Source organism: Hyla sarda, chromosome 5, assembly GCF_029499605.1.
Source record: "Hyla sarda isolate aHylSar1 chromosome 5, aHylSar1.hap1, whole genome shotgun sequence".
NCBI classification, from domain to species: domain Eukaryota; kingdom Metazoa; phylum Chordata; class Amphibia; order Anura; family Hylidae; genus Hyla; species Hyla sarda.
This window is the reverse complement of record NC_079193.1, coordinates 63,745,042-63,771,339: the sequence shown is the minus strand read 5'-3', so window position 1 is coordinate 63,771,339 and position 26,298 is coordinate 63,745,042. Positions and strand designations below refer to the sequence as shown.

The window sequence follows — 26,298 nt, the reverse complement described above, 5'->3', positions numbered from 1 at the left end:
CCCCAATACCTATCACCTATTGAGTGCCAGGATTAGTAATACTGTCATGGTATGCCATACCCCTGACCTGATAGAGATCAATCCATCATACAAAAGTATCACTTGTGCATGATGGATTCTCAAGAATGTCACTATAGTTCAGGTAGGGCTGACGCTGTCTAGCCATTAATGTGGCCCTGAAAATATATTGACATAAACCTTATATGACCATTTTCAGTTGTGTCATATAACATAACGGGTACAATTCCTGCTATTATTGTCTGAATGGGACTGGCATCTTACTGTGCTGGGATGGAAATATCCTTTCAGAAAATTGTGCACTTAGATTTGCTTAGATGCATTAACTGGTGATATATAAAGCTGATGCGAATGCCATTAAGTTATATATAAAGGTGCTCTGTTCTCCACAAATCTTCAAGGCAATGGGTTCTAAGCAATCCCCAGTAATTGGCCTACTTAGCAAAATGAAGTTACCGGAGCAAATTACTAGCAATAACCCTTAGTACTAAACTTCCATCTATCAAACTGCCATAGATAAGTATTTACTGGAATATCAGGGTAGTATACTATATCATGGCGTAGATCTATGCAACACTTTTCTGCTTTATTATTATTGCCATCATTATTATATGGTGTTATTTTTGTTTTTCTGTTTGTTTCTTCCACATGTTTGTTTTCTTCTATTGGAGTTCAATAGGCCATTGACTTTGATCTTAATAAATCGCAGAACTAGAGAGGCATACACTGGTATGCACTGATATCTGGCTGCTTTCTTTCTTACCTTTATATTATTTTATTCTAAGATTAGTTGGGCATTGACCACCTGACACAGTCTGAATATTCTGTGAGAACCGAATTGATCAGGAGAACTTTGGGGAATATAAGGTTAGCTGAGGTTGGTTCGATAGATGACCGGCGCTGACCTGTAGCTGGATTGTACTTTTATTTCTCTATTGACAAATTCCTACTGTGAGGATTAAATGTTAAGTATTGACGGATTCTTAGAGCGATTAAATATTTCATTCTCTAATGTTTGGTGTAAGTAAACCCTGAGCATCTTATTATCTTCAACTGCAAGGGTTACTTCTTTTTAAAGGGTCTTCCGGGGTTCAGACATTTATGTACCAAACAGCTCATAATTAGAGTTGAGCGAGCTCTCCGAAAATTTGCAGTTAACCAGCAGTGAAAGAGTTAAGTTGCACTGCTGTCTAGAACAACATAACTCTTCTGTCATAATAAACCAGCAAATCTGCTGGTTTACCGTAACATCTTGCTGGGCTGCACTAGTTAACTCCTTGGGGAGTGGGGGAAGGGGAGTGAATACATTATACAGCCATCTACATAGCTGTATAATGTATACAGTGAAGAGAGTGATACTTACCATCTCATTGCTGATCCAGGCCTCTTCTTGTGTATCTCCACCTCTAGCAATGGTGTAACTTGGGGGCATAGTTACACAGGAACAGGCCCGGACCAGCGACCAGATGGTATGTATTACCCTCTTTACTGTATACATGATAGAGCCATATAGATGTCTTTATAATATATATATATATATATATATATATATATATATATATACACACACCCCTTTCCTCCCAAAGAGTTTACTAGGGCTGCTCAGCAGTGCTAATTAAATTCATCCTTGCTCAGCTGAGCTGTATTTGTGGCTGTAAGCTGGGAACACAGCTTAACCCCCACATTGCCAAGTTTGTGTGAGCTGAATCTGGCAATGTTGGAAAGTTAGACAAGACAAGTTTCACGCCCCTCAATGCAAGCCTATGGGAGGGGGCATGATAGCTGTCACGCCCCCTCCCGTAGGCTTGCAATGAGGGGCGGAGCGTGACATCACACAGGGGCGAAGGCGTGACGTCACATGCCGCCCACCCTGTAGTCGCCGATAATCAGTCACGGAGCGAAGACGCTCTGGGGACTGATTACAAACGGGGTGCCGTGTGCATGATCCCGGGGTCCCCAGCGGCGGGACTCCCGCGATCAGGCATCTTATCCCCTATCCTTTGGATAGGGAATAAGATGTCTAAGCACCGGAGTACCCCTTTAAGGATAGATTTACACTGTGTTCTGAAAAAGACATGAATATAACAAGTGGGCTTTTCTTTTAGGAGACGTAATGTATGACAGTCAAAAATAGTGAAAAAATAATCATATAATATCTTTGCATTTCTCTAGTTAACACTGTACCCTACCGCTTTTATTTATGCGTCATAGATATAACAATGCTTATAGAACGACAGATCAGTATTGGTTTGTGAACCATGAGTCATATTTCAACAAGTTCTTCAACAGTCGAAGGGAGCTGCATACACTGACATATTTATAAGGCTTGACATGCCTGTAATTCACATACACTGAGTGAATTATTTATTTCCTTTAGTTGGACAATATTTATTTCTGTGACTTATAAAATATGTTGCTTAGTGGGTTTATGACTGTGTTTTCCAAACAGTGTGTCTCCAGCTGTTACCGAACTACAACTCCCAGCAAAACTACTTTATAGACATAATGAATTAATTTGTTATGTGTCATGAAGAAATTACTTAAAGGGGTACTCACATAGACTTGCAATGAGGGTGTGTGGTTGCGATGTCACGATGGGCGTGGCCAACCCCCGCAGTGTGAAAACAGCATTTGGAACATTTACTTATGAACTCTGGCCAGTGGAGTACCCCTTTATTCATTTATAATACTGTATAATAATGTATCTATTGTTTAACTAAGTGGCTGCTGTATTTTCCCTGTAATTTTATACCTGATACATTAGTGATATTCTGAAAACAACTTGAAGTGGAAACAGAGATTATTTTGAAATGTCAAAAAAAAAAGTGTATTAGCTGCTATCTGATAGCTAAATTGATACTTACAATAAGTGCCTTTATGTTAATGCGCGGTTTCCCTAAACAATATTACTTTAATGTAATATTCAGGGTGTTTTCATAGTTGAAACTAGATGTGTATAAAGTGTCTGTTTTACCTCCGAGGTACTGTTATTTCATTCAAAAGTCTAAACAGTTGCAAAAATAAGCTGACATTGTTTGAGAAAACAAAAAGTTCAGCAAATATTTGTGAAAGATTCCTGAAAAGTATATATTTTTTTATAACAATGTTTTTATTGTTTTCAAAGTATCCAAGAGAAACAAATCATTCATGTCAAAAGATATAACATGGTGTGAAAAAGGATACAATATATCTGACAGCATTTAGAATGGATATCCATCATTTGGTCAGCATATGTAAAGAACAAATTAAGATAACATTACAAAAATGAAAATAAACAGTGCACCTATATTACGGAAGTGGTATGATAGTGTAAGTGAATAAAGATCAAATGAAAATGAGGTCTTAGAAAATAAAGAGAGGAGAAGGGTCAGTAGTCATATATGTATGCCGTAGAATGTAGATTGTTTTGGACTCCTTCATTGACTAAAGTTGGACCCTATTGTATGGGCTATGAAGCCATACATCCCATCTAGCTAGATAATCCCGGTCTGTATTCAAGGCACAGGAGACCTTGTATTCGTGCCAACAGTTGAAATTGACCTCCCTCTTAATTTTCACAATCGAAGGCACCCTTTCAGATCTCCAATTTTTCGTTATAATATGTCTGGGTGCTATCAAAGAATGAATAATGATAGTTCCGTGGAAGTGGGAAAAGATGTGCAGATCAATGTGTAATGGGGCTAGAGCAGGGTTGAGGATTAATGGGAATCCACATAAATGTGAAAGAAATCTGCCTAATTTTCTCCAAAAGGAGAGTAATTTAGGGCACTCCCACCAAATATGAAGGAATGTGCCAGGAATTGGGTAACGCCAGCATTTGTCAGGTGAGTCAGAGAAATTAGCTCACTTGGAAGGGGTGAGGTACCAGTGGAAGAATTGTTTTTTTAGAAGCCTCTACATGACTGCGCATTTAGTGAGTTTGCTTACTACTGAATGATCTTGTTCCCACTGGTGGTCCATAAAGTGGGTCTGAAGTTCAAGTTCCCACTTGGTGAAATTTAGATCGGGATTAGGGGATGAAGAATTGACTAGTAACGCATAACTCCAAGTGATTCCTTTGCTCAGAGTTGAAGTTCGGGAAAGTCGATTTATCAGCTCAGAACTATTCCAAATGTGCTGAGATTTTAAAGATTCAAGGGCATGGCGGACTTGGAGGAATTTATAAAAGTCCTTGTTACTTATAGAAAACCTAGTGTGTAGTTCTTTGAAAGTAACACAAGTCTTGCCATCCCAAAAGTCAGAAAGCAGAAAAATACTGCAGTCGAACCAATGAGAGATACGGAGGTCAGGGATGTAAGCCTCCAATATAGAAATGGGCAAAGAGGGAAGAATAATTTAGCAGAGGTTATAAGAACAGATATAGGAGTGCCACAAGTGAGACATAGCCGTTATAGTCGGATGGGTACTGGAAATCGTAGTTTTAAAAATATAGGCTGCCAACAAAAATTTTTTAATCAGAACATTGTCTAAGATTGAAGTCTCTATCGACACCCAATGTTTGGTTTTGTCTTGTATCCACCATGATTTGAGCTGATCTAGCACTACACCCCGGTAATATTGAAGTATTGAGGGGCACCCAATACCTCAATGGCGGGAATAAGGACATTGCTTTAATTCTGAAAAGTATATTATAATAATAGCTTATCCATAGAATAGGCTAGTAATCATTGATTCGCAGGGTGCCAACACCCGGCACCCCCACTGATCAGTTGTGTGTAGCCCCTGTTGTACACATTGAACAGGGAAGCAGTTGGCTCCATTCACTGTGTAATGGTGGTGCAGAACTACAGTAACCAGGCTCGACCAATATGCAGTGAACAGGGCTGATTGCTACCAACCCCCAATCACTATGGGGTGTCGAACAGCTGATGAGTGGGGGGGCACCGAGTGTCATCACTGCAACAATTAATAGTAACCTATCTTGAAGAAAGGCCACCAATTATAATTGTCCAGAGTTCCTTAATATAAAATAAAACCCAACCCCCTTAGATATAGGGCAACCCTGAATATGTCAGCCCTGAATTTATCTAGTTACTCTTTTCATCCAATAATTGTGCTCTGTGGGCAGCTCTGGAGCTGTTCTTTGTGATCTGACCAGTCACTTGACCTCCCCCTCTTTATTGTTCCCCATTGCCTCTCGCAGACTCTCATCCTCCTTCCTCCCACTTTCTCTCTGTTTCTTCTGTCACACTGATGCTAAATATGAGATTCTTACTGAGATATACAGAGGGGAAACTAAAGAAAAGAGTAATTGTCTATTACATTGTGTTAACATGATACATATTTGTTACGTATGCCATGGTTATGGTCAGATACTTCAGAAGCCATAATACAGCGAAAATTGTAGTCTACATTTTGAATTTTCTTCAGGTTATTTGTGTTTTGTTTTCTTATTTTCGTTATTACCCAATATAAATTATACTATACAAAACAAGAAAATTATCACAATAATTCCTATTGTTGTCCCTAGAATATTCTTCTTTTTTGTTAATATGTTTGTTGAACCTCCTATAAAAGTAGTCATAGGCATTAGACACTATAATGCCATCAATATTGTGTGAACGAGTCTTCCAGTCCTAGATTTGGAAAGGTTGGATAATTCTGCTTTTTATTTCCCCAAGTTAAGGGACATCTGATGTGTCAATGAAGGGGTCATTGACATTTATTTTTAGCTGAAAAATATTTGCCATCTTGGGGACGCCCCCTAGGCACTTTAGACTTTTCTACATTTTAAAGGCTTATATCTCAGTGCTAGAAAGGACTAATTGGAATGTAATGCCCGGAATTACGATGAGAAGCCCTATTTAGGCATGTGCTGATTTACACCCCTGTTTTAATGCTGACAGGTTCTTTTTACGTATCTTAAATGATCACATTTAGTATGAGTTTTAGGCACATTCTTGTTGGGCCAAACTTGATTTGGATCATCATTCTGGTGTAAAGTAAGCCAACGTATAGTTGTTTCTAAACTTAGACTCAACAATCTCCAGATGTGCTAGATTTATCAACCAGCCTGAGCCACTATGATTAATCTGGCACATTTGAAGCTTAAACATCTAAATTTGCATGACCTAAGATAGCTTTAGTGAATCTGGGCCATTGTGTCTTCCGATGCAATCCTAAATGCCCCTCCAATGCCAGTAACTACACTTCTTGTGTCAGCCACAATACTCCCTTATTACCTTCCGAAATGAGAACACGGGTCAACACTTTTTTTGTTTATATTAAATTTAAATATATGATACTTTATTATATTTTGTTATATTATATAATAATAGCATTAGAGTGTTATTGTTTGCAGCTCTTTTATGCTATACGGAGAAGTGAAACTAAACTTTAGTTTAACACAGTGTAAAAGGTAAAGAAAGTTCTTTATACTTTAATAGTATACTAAACTACTCTCCTTTTCACAAGAATTGTTAGAACGCAGTTCCAAGATGATTTAAGCCCCCCATGAGATTCTCTAAATACTCCTTCTGCCTTGACAACCAGGGCACTTTGCTGACTCATGAAAGTTACCATAAGACTACACTTATTGTATTTCATGAAAAGCTGTCCGGCCTAATGAGCGTGAGAAGATGGTTTGCCTAAGTCTCCCTTGTGCCTTGAAAAAAAAGTACATCAATATCTTTCTGCCCTGATCTAGATTAAGGTCATCCTCCCTGTTTCTGAACATAGCTCAGCGCAGCACAAACCAAGTAGTGAAGGACCCAGCGAGTAGAGTCAGAAAAACACAGACTAAAACTTAACTATAGAAGCATGTGTAGCCTGCATTAACAATTACAAAATGTCAATATTTATATTTTCCAATTTGTTTAGCTCAAATTTGTCACACATATATGAGAATTGTTGCTAAAGTGCAAACATCTTTTTTATCATGTGAAAACTCAGGACCTATGCCGAATAATGATGGAAATGGGTCTCCAAAAATGGCATTATTAAATTACAATAAAAAAAGGAATCCTGAGGCCGTCAGGGCAAACAGGTCAGCAACTGTATGATCACTGAAAAGTGAGATCATAATGAAAAGTCAGACCTTTATTATAAAACTGCTGTCAGTTAAAGTGGCTATGACATTTTTTGATACTTTTTTCGGCGCACAATTGCACAGTAAAAAATAAAAAAGGGTGGTACTCACCTACCCTGGTTTCCACAGTTTCCAATGTAACATCACCGCTTCCTGATCATTACTACTTCTTTCTGCTTCCGAGACAGAATGGTCTCAGCAGGAATTCCCTGCTTGGCCAATCACTGACTGAGGCAGGACACCATCTCAAAAGCAGGAAGAATCAGTGCTTTGCAGGGGACTGGATGATGTCACACCAGGGTGGGTGAGTATGACCTTTTTCTATTTTGTTTGAACCCCAGCAATATATAAAAAAAATGTATGTGCCTGGATAACGCCTTAACTCAGGACTACCCCAATGAGAACAGTTGACACTTCCTTTCCCTCACTCCATGGTGACTGCTACTACATATATCACTGAGCATGCCCACAAAACTCATTCATAGACATCAGTACATTGGCTAACATGCCTGGAAATGGATCTATCTTGTTTTCCTGTAAGACCCTAAATGTCAGTGGTCCACAACCTGTGTCTCTTCAACTGTGGCAAAACTACAACTCCCATCATGTCCTGGAGGCCAAAAGAGTTTTGCAACAACTAGAGAGCCACAGGTTTGGGAATGTGTCAGGATGACATGAACATTTTAACGTGACTGCTTGGCATGCAAATACTTCTTATGCAAATACTTCTTATGTTGATGTCTTTATTTTTTAAGCATTGCAAAAATCCAGTTTACATAAAGTAAAAAAATCTAACAAAATCTATTTAATGTTCGTGAAAGTATTCTATAAAGCATGCCATTCCATCCTTAAGAGAGGTTTGTTTTCTAAATACTTATGGCAACTAATTTTTATGTGTATATAAGCTTTTCCATTTTGGCTTTCAACGAACCCATTAAATATGGCTTAATGTTTTCCTTTTTTCTGTCTTGATGCCGTTAAAATGACAGAAAATGTATTGGTGGCTGTAATTACATCTCTGCTTTCCTTACATTAAATATAGAATTTCATTTTTGTCAACACATATCTAAAACTAAAGGCTAGGGAATTGGAAAAAAGAACAGAATACAAGACAATGTAGGCATATGTTGAATAAAAACAAGCCCTACACTGTAATACTGCAACCTGTGTTATCCCCCCCCCCCCCACTACAATATCACAGTGTATAGCTGCTTTTCAACACTACATCGTGTATTATTCCAACTCTGCAGTTTGACAACTTTATCATGAAAATATGTTCATTTCTCTAGTAGATATATTCTGGGCTGTTCCGCCGTGAACAGTTCTGCTGATCAGTAGTATAGAGCTTACTGATATAAGTGGTCCACAGTCTGGGGTAAATGCCCCTATGGTCAGTGCATAGTCTCGTGTAACCAATGCTTAGTGTGAATGCTGTGCCCGGTCAGTCCACTCCCGAGTGTTAATGCTGCCTCCAGCCAGTCCACAGTTTAGTATAAATGCTGCCACTAGTCAGTCTGCATTGTAGTATAAATGCTGCCCCTAGTCAGTCTGCATTGTAGTATAAATGCTGCCCATGGTCAACATAATATATATACAGGGTGTGCCATTTATATGGATACACCTTAATAAAATGGGAATGGTTGGTGATATTAACTTCCCGTTTGTGGCACATTAGTATATGTAAGAGAGTAAACTTTTCAAGATGGGTGGTGACCATGGCGGCCATTTTGAAGTCGGCCATTTTGAATCCAACTTTTTTTTTTCAATAGGAAGAGGGTCATGTGACACATCAAACTTATTGGGAATTTCACTAGAAAAATAATGATGTGTGTGATGAGCTGCTTTGCATATTCTTTTCCCAATAGAGTGCTAATGCCCCCTTTTTTAAATCTCTATCTACACACCAGAAACGGTTTACTTATCCCTTTTTCATATATATATATATATATATATATATATATATATATATATATATATATATTTTTTTTTTTTTGGGTGCTTTCCCTTTGCTGTTCTCTTTAGCAAAAAAATAAGAAGTAAATAATGATTCATCCTAATTCTGGGCATACCCTTGCTGTTTCCATAATCCTTACAAGTGCTAAGATATAAGCTTTTTGGGCAATATGCAAATGAGGTACAAGTGTCCAGTGGGTGTTCCAAAGCACAGCAAGAGCCCAGATAAATATATTCCACATCCTTTTTATCACCATCTCCATGCCCAGTTACATCCACCTACCCTGTTCGATTGGACTGAACTTACATGGGTTCTTGCCATCATGGGGAACATCCCCACTTGAATCTGACACCGGAAAAAAAGGTTTATATCCTGGCTCCAGAAATTATTATGGAGGTAAATAAAGTTATGCCTGGAATCCTGATGACTAGCCCTATATGACCATTGGCTTATTTACACCCCTGTTTTGCTGCTGTCCACCTTTAGCAATAGGAAAGTGCGGATTAAAATGATGGTTAACACAAGACTGATGTGGGGCAAATATATGATGAGGATGATTTATGCTTATTTACCTAAACATCACCAATCTGCAACAGTGGTGAGGCCTGAATCCCCCGGCCATAAATCTTATGCACTGTGGATATTATCAGGTAGAGGGTGGAGGTCATGGTGGTTCGGAAGATTAAGGGACATAGGGGGGTATTTATCAATTTTGCCTGTTGACAGTTTCTTTTTACCTTTTTTTTTTCACTTTGGTTTTCGTGGACATGCACCAAATTTATCATTTGGTGCAAGTTGTTAGTAATTTTACTATTCTCAGCGCCTTTTACACAGAACTTACCACCACAGAGGACGCGTATTTTACCCTGTAGAGCGGCTATTTCGGAGTCCCTCCTGCAGTATATCAGCAAGCGACATGAGTTATTTTCTTTTGTGGGGTTTATAGCCACCATGTGAAATGGATTTTATTTTCAACTTGGGTAGTTTTTTTTTTTTTTTTTTTTTACTTTAGAGCAGTGGTCTTCAACCTGCGGACCTCCAGATGTTGCAAAACTACAATTCCCAGCATGCCCGGACAGCCGTTGGCTGTCCGGCCGTGCTGGGAGTTGTAGTTTTGCAACATCTGGAGGTCCGCAGGTTGGAGACCACTGCTTTAGTGCTTACCTTTCCTGAACCTGTGTGGCCATGTCCAATGCTGGCTCAACGGAGGGTGAAGGTCCCTCAGAGACAACTATGTCGCAGGATAGTATTGAGCAGCCCTGGAGGCGTCGCTGATTTCACAAAAAAAAAAAAAGTTTTAATGTATTTTGACGCCTTTACATTTTCTGACATTGCTAAGTGTGTTTTCCATGTGCAAAATTTCTAGGCGGGGATTTGTGCCAAAAAAACGGGATTTGTGCCAAAGATCGATTGGCGCAAATGAAGAATTACTGACTAAAGTTAAAATCACACACAGGACCGTGCGATTTTGAGAAAGTTGAAAAAATGACAGTGGAGAAGATGCGCTAAACTTTGGCGCAAAAAGACAATGCGCCAAAGTATTGCGCCAAAGTTACGTTAAGAAAAAAAAACAATCCTTTGATAAATACCCCCCATAATGCCTGGAATACAAAAGCACCATGTCCTACTCAAGGACACATAAAATGGCTCATCAATTTACTTAGTAAATATTTAAATATATAAGATACAAAGTATTTTACATAGATCTTAACCGAAGATGCTGTAAAATCACACTACCTAGGGTTATCACCCAAAATCTTACTTCCCAGTCATATAATTGTATGATAAGGATTTCTTGATCTCGGAACCTTTAGAAATTTCCGCTATCACCAGAAGAACTTGACAAGGGCAAGTGAAAGAAATTGAGAATGAATGAGCTTAAAAAAGGCGCATTCTATTTGAGAAATGCCGGCTTCCAATTGTAACTTCACATTACTGGAAGTATAAATTGTGCGTGTGATATGTGAAATGATCATTAGCTATATTTATTATACAAATAAATTCCAGGCATTTTAACAGTTGCACACTTTATGCATTTTTACATTCGCCAGGAAGGATTCCCAATTTCAGGGGTTTTCAGCTCAGTATAATTTGAACCACCGATGCTTGTCATAATGTGGAATAGAGATCAAGCATGAATAATTCATAGTGCCAAGCAAATATTCAGATGTTCGGAGCCAGGTGATATGTATGGCGGCTGCAGAACTCTTACAAAGAATAGTTTTGATCAACAGGATACAATACAGTTTGGTTAAAGCTGCTGGTAAAGTGGTATCTAATAGACTTCTATTGTAAAGTCTCCATTGGAATTGTAACACTTGAAGACAGAGCCTTTCTTACTTTGGAATGAACATAAGGCTATTTTTAAGTTCTGAAATATTATCTGACTCTCTAATGCCGGTCTCGGCTTAGTAATTTTCAAGTTCTAGTAAAACAGATTAAAATTGCTTTTATAGTTCCGAGAGCAATCAGACACTTAACAGAGAAAAAAAAGAGTATTTTATTACAAAGAACATGTTCTTGTCCGCTTATACAGCGCTATTTGTTCATGCAAATTGGAAAAGATTTGAATTTTTTTTCCCCAAAAAAATGCTGTAGAAGACATTATAACTATAATCATTTAAAGGGGTCAAAGTACCTGAAAAATTCCTGCTTAAGAAATGGAAGAAAAGAAAATGTCAGGATAAGAATAAGTAATTTAACCAGAATTTTAAATGTGAAAGTATACGTGAGTTTAAAAAGGATTAAAGGGGTACTCCGGTGGAAAACATGTTTGTTTAAATCAACTGGTGCCAGAAAGTTAAAGGGGTACTCCGGTGCTTAGACATCTTATCCCCTATCCAAAGGATAGGGGATAAGATGCCTGATCGTGGCAGTCCCATCGCTGGGGACCCCCGTGATCATGCACAGGCACCCCGTTTATAATCAGTCCCCGGAGCGTGTTCACTCCGGGTCTGATAACCGGCGACCACAGGGCCGACGGCATGTAATGTCACGCTCCGCCCCTCAATGCAAGCCTATGGGAGGGTGCGTGATTGCTGTCACGCCCCCTCCCATAGGCTTGCATTGAGGGGCGGAGCGTGACGTCACACGGGGGTGGAGGTGTAACGTCAAACGCCGTTGGCTCTGTGGTCGTCGGTAATCAGACCTGGAGCGAACACGCTCTGGGGACTGATTATAAACGGGGTGCCGCGTGCAAGATCATGGGGGTCCCCAGCGGCGGGACTCCCGCGATCAGGCATCTTATCCCCTATTCTTTGGATAGGGGATAAGATGTCTAAGCACCGGAGAACCCCTTTAAACAGATTTGTAAATTATTTCTATTAAAAAATATTTACCCTTCCAGTACTTTTTAGCAGCTGTATGCTACAGAGGAAATTCTTTTCTTTTTAAAAAATTTTTTGTCTTGCTCACAGTGCTCTCTGCTGACACCTGATGCCTGTATCAGGAACTGTCCAGAGCAGGAGAAAATCCCCATAACAAACCTATGCTGCTCCTGATACAGGCATCAGGTGTCAGCAGAGAGCACTGTGGACAAGACAAAAAAATAAATTAAAAAAGAAAAGAATTTCCTCTGTAGTATACAGCTGCTAAAAAGTACAGTAAGGATTAAGATTTTTTTATGGAAGTAATTTACAAATCGGTTTAACATTCTGGCACCAGTTGATTTAAACAAAAATGTTTTCCACCGGAGAACCCCTTTAATCCTTTTTAAACTCACGTGGTATCCAGTAACAATAGAGTGGTGAGTGTTCCGCCCCCAATTATCTAATGAATCTTTTGTTTTTAACCCTATATTGCACTTTATATACACCTATTATACACATAGTGGGTAACATGCACATAATATATATATTTGCACAAATATCTTTAAGCACTTTTATAACTTGTATGTATGAATTGTGTTTTATACATGCTCTGATTATGCATATGCACTTTATAATTTTATGCTAATTTTTTATATTGATTATGACTGCACTAATTGAGTGATGTCAGGTGTGGCTATTTAAGAGCCAATGTTTGTTCATTGTATTATGCCTGAAGATGGTGGTGTGAGACTACCACAACGTTGCACTTTTTGTATATCTTGCTAAGATGGAACAAATTGCACTTTATTTGCGCTTGAGACACTTTTTGTGTGCTGCGGTTTTTCTCTACTGTGTTGAAGTTGGAGTCCCTAACCAAGCCTCCTATGACTGCGTGCTTCAGTATACTCTTCATTGACTCTGGGTGGATGTGCTACTTCTTTGGCCATTTTTTTTTTAGATAGATAGATATCCACAAAAATAGAAAAGCTGTGCAGCACACAGGAATAGTGAATTCAAGTGGTTTTATTCCATTTCATAGCAACGTTTCAGCCGCCCATGCGGCCTTAAGGCCGCATGGGCAGCTGAAACGTTGCTATGAAATGGAATAAAACCACTTGAATTTGCTATTCCTGTGTTCTGCAGCAGCTTTTCTATTTTTGTGAATACCTGTGGGCTCCTGACCTGAGCTTTTAGATAGATAGATAAACAGCCACCAGAAAATTGTCTTACAGAAAAGCTAATAATTGAGCTCATTAAAATCCATCTTGTCACAGAGAGCGCTCCGGTCATTACCTCCGGACCGGAGGGCCCGCTGCTTCTGCCCGCTGATACTGGGTCCCGGCGGCTCCCGGTCAGATGCATTGACCGGTAGCGCGGGTCCCACAGTAGCAGAGACGTGGCTAGCGTGGCGGCTGGTCCCCGCTCACTCGCTGCGTCCCTGTCCTCCTTATCCGTTCCTCGTGTGGTGCTCTGTCCTCCCGTGTCCCGGCGCACGCGGCCCCGCTCTCTAGGGCGCGCGCGCACCGGCTTCAGTAAATTTAAAGGGCCAGCGCACCGGTAATTGGTGCGCTGGTTCCACACCTTCCACTGGTCCTTCCCTATAAAATGCACCTGCCCCTTCCGGCCCTTGCCGGATCTTTGTGCCCTAGTGCCTTTGAGAAAGTGTTCCACACTGTGTAATCTGCCTTGCCTGTTGCCGTACCCTTGCTACCGTCTACTCGCCTTTGAATCCTTGCTGCCTGCCCTGACCTCTGCTACGTCCGACTACGCTCCTGCCTGCTCCCTGTGTACCACGCTATATCAGCCACCAGTGAGGTCGAGTTGCTACTGGGGGACACGACCTGGTGGTTACCGACGCAGCAAGTCCATCCCGCCTTGCGGCGGGCTCTGGTGAAAACCAGTAACCACTTAGAACCGGTCCCTTGGTACAACCCGCGTCATCACCTCACTGGCCTAGAGGATCCACTACCAGTCCTGCCGATTCCTGACACATCTGTTGACAGAGCACAATCTAGAATCCCATGCAGTATCACATACTGTATTAAGTCTGTTGGTCACTTACTTAGAACCCAACACCAAGAAAATGAAAACCTTGCTTGGAAAGCAAATAATAAAAAAAAATAAAAAAAATACATGCATATTGAAATTTCAATTACCTTGAAAGAAACCTATGCCTTTATAGCAGGTAGATTGTTTCTGCGGAAGAAACCTTCACAGCATACACTTTGCAGGATACCCTTGGATAGAAAGCTTTTTGCCATAGCTCTGAATGCTGCTTGCTGTTTAATCTTCTCACATACTGTATATCCATCCCAGACAATGAAAACTCATGAATACAAGTCTTTGAGGTTCCTTGCCAAATAAAAAATAAAAAGTTTCCCAGCCAGGAATTGAATCTATAATAAAATAAAAAAAAGATCATGCACAAAGAGAGAAGAATGAGAGAGGTACTTCTCCTACGATGAGTCTTTATGTATGTTGCCAAGTCACATTACAGATGCCAGTCCACGTAAAACAAGCGAAAGGAAACCAGTATCCAAAGTTCCTTAGGCAAGTTGTCGAGTTTTGTTGGATGCACTTAAAATATATTGGGGGAAAGCTGCTAGAACTAAAACTTAGACAGTGTAGACTTAGTCTAGGCAGTCTGAGAATGTGCCAAAATGATCACAGTGACTCAAGATGTTTGATAGATTTAGCTCACATTTCAACAATGTTATCAAACTTTAACACCCCCTGTTGGTTGGCTAAATTCCCACCAATATTTTGTACCAAAATATGGTACACTTAAAGGGGTACTCCGGTGGAAAAAAGAAAAAACGTATGTTTTAAAATTTTTAAGGGGTATTCTATGAAAAAAACATATATATATATATATATATATATATATATATATATAAATATATATATATATATATATATATATATATATATATATATATATATATATATTCAACTGGCTCCAGAAAGTTAAACAGATTTGTGAATCATTTCTATTAAAAAATATTAATCCTTCCAGTACTTATCAGCAGCTGAAGTTGAGTTGTTCTTTTCTGTTCAATTTATGAGACAACTTAAATAATATTGTGCTCAGGGTGTGCTAAAATATAACCTTTAATGATCGTTATCATAAAAATCACCAAAATTGTAATGTGCCTGTGCACCCCAAAAAAAACAAAGATCAAACTAATGATACAATTTGCGGCATAAATGCTAGTCCATTAGACAGTTGGGTAATTTAATACCCCTATCGTCACAGGTACTAGTCTTATCAATCAGCAACACCGGCGCATTGTCCCAGCAGGGACAAATTCTGGGTCCGTATGCTCAGGATTTAACCACCGAACCATTGGTGTTAAATCCTGAGTATACGGACCCAGAATTTGTCCCTGCTGGGACAATGCGCCGGTGTTGCTGATTGATAAGACTAGTACCTGTGACGATAGGGGTATTACATTACCCAACTGTCTAATGGACTAGCATTTATGCCGCAAATTGTATCATTAGTTTGATCTTTGTTTTTTTTGGGGTGCACAGGCACATTACAATTTTGGTGATTTTTATGATAACGATCATTAAAGGTTATATTTTAGCACACCCTGAGCACAATATTATTTAAGTTGTCTCATAAATTGATCTCTTAATGCTGGGTGATTTCGACTGCTTAGCAGGGGTCCATACAGAACCCATTACTCAATACTGTAACAATTAAATTGTTCTTTTCTCTCTAACTGCTCTCTGATGACTCCTGTCTCGGGAGCTGTCCAGAGTAGGAGCGAATCCCCATAGCAGACCTCTTATGCTCCGGACAGTTCCTGAGACAGACAGGTGTCAACAGAGAGCACTGTTGTCAGACAGAAAAGAACAACTCAACTTCAGCAGTTTATAACTATTAGAAGGATTAAGATTTTTTATAGAAGTAAATAAAAGTTTTTTTCCTGGAATATCCCTTTAATCCTTCCAGTACGTATCAGCTGCTGTATGTGCCACAGGAAGTTCTTTTCTTTTTGAATTTCTTTTCAGTCTGACAACAGTGCTCTCTGCTGACACCTCTGTTGATGTCAGGAACTGTCTAGAGTACAAACAAATCCCCAAAGCAAACCTCTCCTGCTATGGACAGTTCCTGACATGGACAGAGGTGTCAGCAAAAAAGCACTGTGATCAGACAGAAAGGAAATTCAAAAAGAAAATAAATTTCTGTGGGGCATACAGCAGCTGATAAGTACTGTAAGGGTTAAGATTTTTTAAATTAAAGTGAATTACAAATCTCTTTAACTTGCTTGCACCAATGGATTAAAAAAAAAAAAAAAAAAAAAAATAAAGTTTTCCACCGGAGTACCCCTTTAAGCATCCTATACACTTTAGTCAAAAATTTTCCAAAACCACCCGCTAAGTGTGGAGGAGCCTCCCAACTTTCCCCTGATATATTATGTGGAAGGAGGGAGGGGGTTCAGGTTGTATTTTAGCATATGAACATGTTTTTTTTAATTTTTTTTTTATCTGAATGACAGCTTAAGCCAACGCTTTCTGGCAGTAGCTTACCCCTTCTCTATCCTCTGAGAATGTTGAGCTGTAAATGGGAAGATCAGGAGCAAATAGCTGTTGGGTGAGAACCATGGCAGTGGTCAAAGATGAAAATGTATTTGGAAAGTCGATCTACCACAGTGTATTTTTAAGAAGAGATTTTCTTTTAAAGATTTTAAAAACAGAAAAAGACTTCCTCCACCCTTAGAAAAGATTAGTCCTGAAAGAAATCAATTAGCCTTAGGAAATAATCAATTATGGTTAAAAGTTGTGTAATTAACAAAAAAGATTAACTATTTGTTCATTGTTAATACAGTACATGATGGGGCATCACCATTGCATTTTGGCAGCCATGGCACACGAGGAGTTAATGAGTCTAATTAAAACCTTTTTCCGGTTTAATTGAGTACAGCTTTATCAACAAAGTGCGACCAATTAAACTTCTTCAGTACTAATGGACTGAGCCAAAAATAAAGTTTTATAATGATATACATGATGTAGGTGCTTACAGTCCTGAATACTGGACCAAGTGTTTTTCTGTTTTTGCACTTTCGTTTTTTCCTCATCACTTTTTAAAAATCATAACCCTTTAAATTTTGCATCTAAAAATCCATATGATGGCTTTTTTTTTTTTGCCACCAATTCTACTTTATGACATCAGTCATTTTACCCTACGGCATAACGGAAAAAAAAAATAATAAAAATAATAAAAAGTACATATTTTTGTAAAAATGACACCTTATAATTATTCTGTAGGTCCATATGGTTAAAATGATACCCTACTTATATCGGATTGATTTTGTCGTACTTCTGGAAAAAATCATAACTACATGCAGGAAAATGTATACAAGTAAAATTGTCATCTTCTGATTCGTATAACTTTTTTTATTTTTCCGCGTACAGGGCGGTATGAGGGCTCATTTTTGGTGCCATTTTGTTTTGATTGGACTTTTTGATCGCTTTTTATTCATAAATATTTTGGACCTTTGAATTTTTTCCACGTACGTCATTGAACATGCTGTTTAATTAATGATATATTTTTATAGTTTGGAGATTTACACATGCGGCGATACCACAAGTGTTTATTTATTTTTTAAATGGGAAAATGGGGTGTTTCTGACTTTTATTAAGGAAGGGGTTAAATCACTTTTATTAACTGTTTTTTTTTACACTTTTTTATTTTTATTTTGCAATGTTATAGCTCCCATAGGGGACTAAAACATGCATTACATTGCTTGCAGGCAGTGTTCAATGAATTGCTATAGCCTGGATCCCAGGCTTGGAGCAATCAAACGCCGATCGGACAGCGTGGAGCCAGGTAGGGAGTCTCCCGCTGTCCTCTTAGCTGTTTGGGATGATGCGATTTCACCGTGGCGGTCTCAAACAGCTCCACTTAGCTAACCGGCAGCATATTCTCCCATTTTAGAATGTGGCGTCTAAAGGGTTAAAACTGGACATCAGCCCGATCGGCTATGTCCAGTATTAGCCGCGGGTCCCGGTTGCTGATAGCAACCGATACCCCGCTGATACTAAGCACGCTCAGCTTCTGAGCGCGTTTCACAGATCATGTGCTGGCCACGGATGTAAATATACGTCCGCAGTCATTAAGGGGTTAGAAGGTGACCCTGCCTGGAATAAGTCAGGTTGTTTTCGAAAAGGCATTCCAACATATACAGTGGCGCAACCATAGTATGCCCATTGACTCAAATTGACCAAATGCAGTTTACTAGTGACCACATTTGATCTTCTTTGTTGGGTGCTAAAGTGTAGAAGATTATGCTACTACAAAATACATACAATGCGTCAGTTATGCCACAGTATACATCAGAATACAGGTATACCAGGGGCCCCAAATGTAATGTAACTGGGGCCATAGATTCATTTTAGCTGAGATGGCCCCAGTGATCAGACCCTATGGATATGTTATTTCCGAGGAGTACTCCTTTAAGTTTACACTGCCTATGAATAAGACCATTTTTAAATATCTCCCCTACTCTATTTGAGTTCTGTTCATTAATGGGGAACGTTTTAATAGTTTGCCAAAGGTTGTTTACAGACACACAACCCTCTGACTCCAGAAACCCTCAGGCATAAGCTTGAAATCAACATCATTATTTGGGTAGGTGACAGAAATCCCCATCCTCTATGTACAGTATTTTATTTTTCTAATTTAAATTGAGTTCCAGAATATTTGGAGGAGTCATGTGTAAACGCTTCTATGAGATACATCGATGTGTTCCTGGGAATATCACATCTGAATATTTTCTGGTGCCTGCAGGTTCACACTTGATCATTTCACGATGTTTATGAAAATTTGTCTTGGTAACTTGGTTTCTTTCTGTGCTTTAGGGGATTTGTTTCCTCTTTTGTATTATACAGGTTTTGCTCATATATTGGTTCCAGTGGAAGTAAAACAACTTGTAGTCGTATAATGTGAGGTATCACAAAATATCATTAGCATTCCGGTTTATAGAGCACATAATGGCATAAATATCCATGGCATTTGCAAAATGTAAAATGTATATAAAGAACTGCTTGGCTTATGCACCATGGCCATTCACTTAATAAAGTTTTGAGTATTCAATGGTAAACTAGGTATAAATATAGTGGTACAAAGATTAAAGGGGTACTCCGGTGCTCCAGCGTTCTGAACATTTTGGAGCAAGAGGCTGTGATCATGATGTCACGGCCACGTCCCTTGTGACGTCATGCCGCACTCCCTCCATTCATGTCTATGGGAGGGGGCGTGTCGGCCGAAATGCCCCCTCGCATAAACATGAATGGAGGGTGTGTGGCGTGACGTCATGAGGGGCGTGGCTGTGATGTCACGACCACTGCCACAGGAACCCGGCATTTGTTTAGAATGCTGCGTGCTGCAGGAGATCGCTGGGGGGCCCAGCAGCGGGACCCCCCGCAATCATACATCTTATCCCCTTGGATAAGAGATAAGATGTCTAGCAGCGGAGTACCCCTTTTAAGTATGTGGACACATTTCAAAAACATATATTATTTTTGCTTTTTATATTATGATGTAAAATTAAAATATCCATCATTTTTTCTTATAGAAGAAAAAAAGAGACAAAGGGATGCGCTCCGTAGTGTGTTATCCTCAGATGAGATGATAACGCAAGGTGTGAATATGCGATTACCAGATTAGGTTGTACTCCTTCCAAGTACAACCATAGATAAGGGCGTTGTAGTATTAGGTCTCTGCAGCCGCTCCACATCAAGCAAATACTGATACAAACAGATGTCCTCCAACACCAGCAGAGTAATACAGGCCCTGAGAACAGAATATATTCTAGTCTCAGCGCCTGTATTACTCTGCTGGTGTGGGAGGACATCTGTTTGTATTATTCTTATAGAAGAGGCAGCGTTTCACGAAACTTTTAGTTTCCCCTATATTCATTCTCAGCCAAATGCCAACCAAGCAGCACCAGCCTGACATTACCAGCAGTGCTAGTTAACTCTTTCCGTGCTGGGCCGGCATCTAGCACTCAGCCCAGCAAGGGGTTACAGTAAAGCAGCGATCTGTATATCCTTGCTGGGCAGGAGATATACAATGTATACCTAATGCCCAGCATGAGCTGTACCTGTAGCTGTCTAGCAGCTGGCATAGCTCCACCCTGACAATGTCAGGATTACATGATCCGAACCTGCAATTGTCCCAAAATTCAGCAAAGTTCAGAGCGAAACCAGATCTGGCTTGCTCTATAAATGTATCTTAGTTTGTCTTGTACAGACTCTACTATGTGTTGTGGCTGCTTTGCATTCTCTTTACACTTGCACAATACTTATTTGCATTTCCCTGCAAACTGCTTTTTATGTGTTTTCTTCCCTATCTCCAGCACTTGTGAGCTGTCCTCCAAGGTTTCTTAAACCCCCATCAACTATTTGAGCTGGTGTGTAACATGTCTCCTCCCTGTTGTTATTTTCAATCTGAAAAGTTGCCTGATTGTCAGCATTCCTTTCTCATCAAATTTGAAGCGGGAAATGCATGGGGCCCATATACTCTTCTGTACAGGGGCCCTTCCCAGACCAATGCAACATTTCATATTTCCAAGGCTTTATTCAAATTTACAGTTGAATGATGTCTCACATTTGACTTATAGTCTATACAATCTCATTGGTGTACAATAGTCTATACATGATTTATTGGTATAATTGATGATACATATTTATATATACAGTATATATTTATACATTCACTTTCTTAGCATAGTACAGTACATTCATCCGTCTCACACCAGTTGTACCTATGATGACCATGTGACCAAATCCTCAGATATGTGGCCACTGGCCAGGGTAAAGTGCTCATTTGGCCCTCTTTCTGTCACTTTGTAAGTGACAATATATATCTGTGTAACCAGCCTTTGGTTTTGGATCATAAAAATATGAATAAAGCTCCTTACTTTGTTTTGTTATGATGTGGAGCATGGTTTTTGCTAATCTAATTTCATGGCTATCCAAAATCCTTTAATCCCCCTTTCATGATTCCCAAAAAGTGGCCAATGTGCCTAAAACTGATTTACTACAGCAACATTTCAAAATACAAAATACTGCTTTTTTTTATAGGGGAGAAACATGAGAAGTATTACAGTCAGTTGGATCATATATCAGTGTTTAGTATTATATGAAATGCGACTTAAAAGAGTTTTTCCCAGTATTGATGGCCTATGCAGGGTATGTACTTAAAGGGGTACTCTCGTGCTCCAGCGTTCTGAACATTTTGTTCAGAACGCTTGGAGCTGGTGGCCGTGATTGTGACGTCATGGCCACGCACCCTTATGATGTCACATCTGCCCCCTCCATTCATGTCTATGGGAGGGGGCGTGACAGTCGTCACGCCCCATCCCATAGACATGAATGGAGTGGGTAGGCATGACGTCACGAGGGGGAATGGCCGTGACTTCACAATCACGACCACCCGCTCCAAGCGCTCTGAACAAAAAGTGAGTACCCCTTTTCTGTATGATGTGCAGGTGTATAAGCAATGACAAGCTAGGGTTTCGGGAGTTGGCAGCCGCCAATCTGATCTCTTCATCTTCACAGCACATTTTATCTTGAAACGCGTTTTCTAAAGTTATTGTCAGCTATAGTATACCGACGTGTGCAAAGCTCCTTTGTTCAACAACCTTTAGGTATTCCTGGATAAGTTGCTCTTCTGTGGTTAACTTTGTAAACTCTTAAATACTCTTTCTATTGGGTAATATTGCATACTGTGTGTAACATTTAGGTTTCCATTACTTATGAATTCCATCTTGTCTTTTATTGGTTATAGGAGCTGGTGGGAAGCAATCCTCCTCAAAGGAACTGGAAAGGAATAGCTATTGCACTTCTTGTCATTCTTGTCATCTGCTCCATGATCGTCACATCTGTCATACTGCTGACTCCAGGTAAGAATGACAAAGATTATGATTGTTACCGATACTATAACAAGTGTAGAAATATGTAACCATATAGAATATAAAATCATGTGCAATCCATGGAAGAGGAAATGGGCAACAAAATAGTGACATGCTCTAACGCATGCTATTGAAGAGGGGGCATTCTTCTCTAAAAGTACTGTTTTTATGAAAAGGAACGGTGCATCATGTAGGCACTATAATGTGATACATGGAGTCTTTAAAAATTCATAATATGGAACCATAGGGACTTTAGATGTTGCCATACAGAATAGCTTTGCCATGCGCATGGCCCTGTAAGTCTTGACATCTGGTCCACATAATTAGCTTAATGTTTTAAAGAGAATAGTGTATATGATATACAGTGAAATCTCTTTGAGATGACCATCCAAAATTGTTTTGCAGAGGTTAAACTTGTAGCTTCTGGGCCCCATTGCATAGTCTGCAATGGGGCCCCATGTGCCAATTATAATACTGGTCTCTTATGGGGCACACAAGCCTTGGGGCCCCCTTAAGCCCCAGGGTCCCAGTGCAACTGCTACCTCTGCACCTCCTATAGCTACACCCCTGGATAAAGCAGGCTGCTGTATACCCACAGAAAACTACACTGCTCAAAAAAATTAAGGGAACGCTTAAACAGCACAATGTAACTCCAAGTCAATGACACTTCTGTGAAATCACACTGTCCACTCAGGAAGAACACTGATTGACAATCAATTTCACATGCTGTTGTGCAAATTGAACAGACAACAGGTGAAAATTATAGGCAATTAGCAAGACACCCCCAATAAAGGAGTGGTTCTGCAGGTGATGACCACAGACCACTTCTCAGTTCCTATGCTTCCTGGCTGATGTTTTGGTCACTTTTTAATGCTGGCGGAGCTTTCACTCTAATGTTAGCATGAGACGGAGTCTACAACCCACACAAGTGGCTCAGGTAGTGCAGCTCATCCAGGATGGCACAGCAATGCGAGCTGTGGCAAGAAGGTTTGCTGTGTCTGTCAGTATAGTGTCCAGAGCATAGAGGGGCTACCAGGAGACAGGCCAGTACATCAGGAGACATGGAGGAGGCCGTAGGAGGGCAACAACCCAGCAGCAGGATCGCTACCTCCACCTTTGTGCAAGGAGGAGCAAGAGGAGCACTGCCAGAGCCCTGCAAAATGACCTCCAGCAGGCCACAAATGTGCATGTGTCCACTCAAACGGTCAGAAACAGACTCCATGAGGGTGGCATGAGGGCCTAATGTCCACAGGTGGGGGTTGTGCTTACAGCCCAACACCATGCAGGATGTTTGGCATTTGCCAGAGAACACCAAGATTGGCAAATTCCCAATTGGTGCCCTGTGATCTTCAGAGATGAAAGCAGGTTCACAGTGATCACATGTGACAGACGTGACAGAGTCTGGAGACGCCATGGAGAATGTTCTGCTGCCTGCAGCATCCTCCAACATGGCAGTGGGTCAGTAATGGTGTGGGGTGGCATTTCTTTGGGGGGGCCGCACAGCCCTCCATGTACTTGCCAGAGGTAGCCTGACTGCCATTAGGTACCGAGATGAGATCCTCAGACCCCTTGTGAGACCATATGCTGGTGCGGTTGGCCCTGGGTTCCTCCTAATGCAAGACAATGCTAGACCTCATGTGGCTGGAGTGTGTCAGCAGTTCATGCAAGAGGAAGGCATTGATGCTATGGACTGGCCTGCCCGTTCCCCAGACCTGAATCTGATTGAGCACTAGTGTTGGTCGTGAATATTCGCAATATGAATATTTATCACGAATATCGCATATTTGCGAATTTGCGAATATTGTGAATATAGTGCTAAATATTTGCATTTTTTTCCCAGTACACATCACAGTGATCATCCCTCCCTGCTTCCAGCTTGTGGTGTAAACAAGGCTCCAATACTAGTTACTGTGTCAGAATGGCGGGCGCCCAAAAATTTGCATATGCGAATAATCGCATAGGTGAATTTTTGCGCATATTGATCCCTCCCTTCTTTTATGCTCTTTTATCACGCAATATTGCGCATTTGCATGCAAATTTTATGGTGAATGCGCATGCAAATTTTACGGCACATGGTTAAAAATGGCCGCAAATATTGCGAATATGCGTATTTTGCGAATATATGACAAATATTCATCCATATATTCACGAAATATTGCAAATTTGAATATGGCCTATGCCGCTCAACACTATTGAGCACATCTGGGACATCATGTGGTGGATGCTTTAGTCCAGGTCTGGGAGGACATCCCTCAGGAGACCATCCGCCATCTCATCAGGAGCATGCCCAGGCATTGTAGGGAGGTCATACGGGCACATGGAGGCCACACACACTATTGAGCCTAATTTGGACTTGTTTTAAGGACATTACATCAAAGTTGGATCAGCCTGTAGTGTGGTTTTCCACTTTGACTTTGAGTGTGACTCCATATCCAGACCTCCATGGGTTGATAAATTTGGTTTCCATTGATCATTTTTGTGTGATTTTGTTGTCAGCACATTCAACTATGTAAAGACGAAAGTATTTCATACGATTAGTTCATTCATTCAGATCTAGGATGAGATATCTCAGTGTTCCCTTTATTTTTTTGAGCAGTCTAGTTTTTATTACTCATGGAGTTTGGCCAACAGTCGGAGAGGCGAGGCCCAGGGGCTGCACCACTTTTCTCTGCTTAAGTTATGCTGTTGATTGACAGCCGGCTCATGCAGAGTAGAACTACACAGGGCCGCAGTGGGCAGGTGAGCCCTGTGTGACAATGAGCTGCGCAACGTAAGCAGAGAGAGGGGTTGTGGCCCTGGAGCATGGAGGACCCTGGGCCCTGCCTCACTGTCTGTTGGTCCAACAATACGAGAAATTACAAAGGAGTTTTCTGTGAATATACAGCAACCTGATTTATCTATACAGGTATTCCTAAAATATGCTTGTTAATCCCTAGTGCATTTTGTGTGCAGCTTCACAGGCCTATTGTGGGTGACGGTTGTACTTTAAAGAACCCTAGCGTGATGCAGGTTATGCAGAAAATCCTTATTCACGCCAAAATACGCACTCAGAATAAATCCGTAGATCAACGAGACTTCTCCAAAATGTAATAAAATTACCTATAATATTATTGCACACCATAAAGGCATTTAGGGCCCCTATAAACTCTTATAGTCAATTTATATGACCATGTCCTCTGGTAGAGAGCCCTTAAAGTAAAGAAGCCCCTTCTATATTCGTGCGAAAACCTTCTTTCCTCTAGATGGAGAGGATGTGTCTGAAAATATCTGTGGTGTATGAACTACGGTGCAGATTTCCACTGAAAACAATAGGAAGTGGAAACTGTGTGTAAAAAATTCCATTATAGTTTTTCTCTGTTTTGGCTCCCCTCCTGGTTTAGGGTAAAAATACTGACCAAAAAACTATGTGTGAATACCGCCTTATAGTATATATTTGGCCATGCTCCTGGATTCAGATATGACCTCTACATATAGTTGTTATTAAAGGGGTTTTCCTTAATCAAAGAATGTATCCCCTATCCCCAAAATAGAGGATAACAGCTGATAAGTGAGGGACTGACCACTTTGACAATTATTGAGCTCAGTGCAATAGCCAAGTGCAGAGCTCGGCAATGCTGGGAAGCCTCATTGAGAATGAATTAAGTGGTAGCCACACATGCACTTTTTACTCCATTCCAGAGACAATTTTTTACCTGTTTTAAGGATTTATGGGGATTCCAGCCAGTGGGACACTCACTAATCAGTTTATAATCCCTTATCATGTGTATAGAGGATAACTTCTTGAGATAGTAATACCCCTTACTATTACTAGTGAAACATTGTTTTGTCCATGAACTTTAGAACATGATGTTGAACTTAGTTGCATGAAAAATTCATTTTGGAATTGTTCTTTAAAATATATACTATTATATTTACTACTACAATCGGATTTAACATTTACCACCCAGTTGTAGAATAAGTTTACTAAGGTTACAGCACATGGGGGGAGATTTATCAAAACCTGTCCAAAGGAAAAGTTGCCCAGTTGCCCATAGCAACCAATCAGATCGCTTCTTTCATTTTGCA

General features: G+C 40.1%; 1 protein-coding gene across 3 annotated transcripts in view; it reads left to right on the top strand.

Annotated features, from left to right (window-relative positions):
• The window catches only part of DPP6 (dipeptidyl peptidase like 6), a 1,248,955-nt gene that overhangs the window by 568,827 nt on the left and 653,830 nt on the right, over positions 1-26,298 (top strand). For all 3 annotated transcript variants that reach the window (XM_056519599.1, XM_056519600.1, XM_056519601.1), the window contains exon 2: positions 22,110-22,224. In XM_056519599.1, the coding sequence (XP_056375574.1) occupies positions 22,110-22,224 (115 nt within the window). The remainder of the gene's footprint in view (positions 1-22,109; positions 22,225-26,298) is intronic.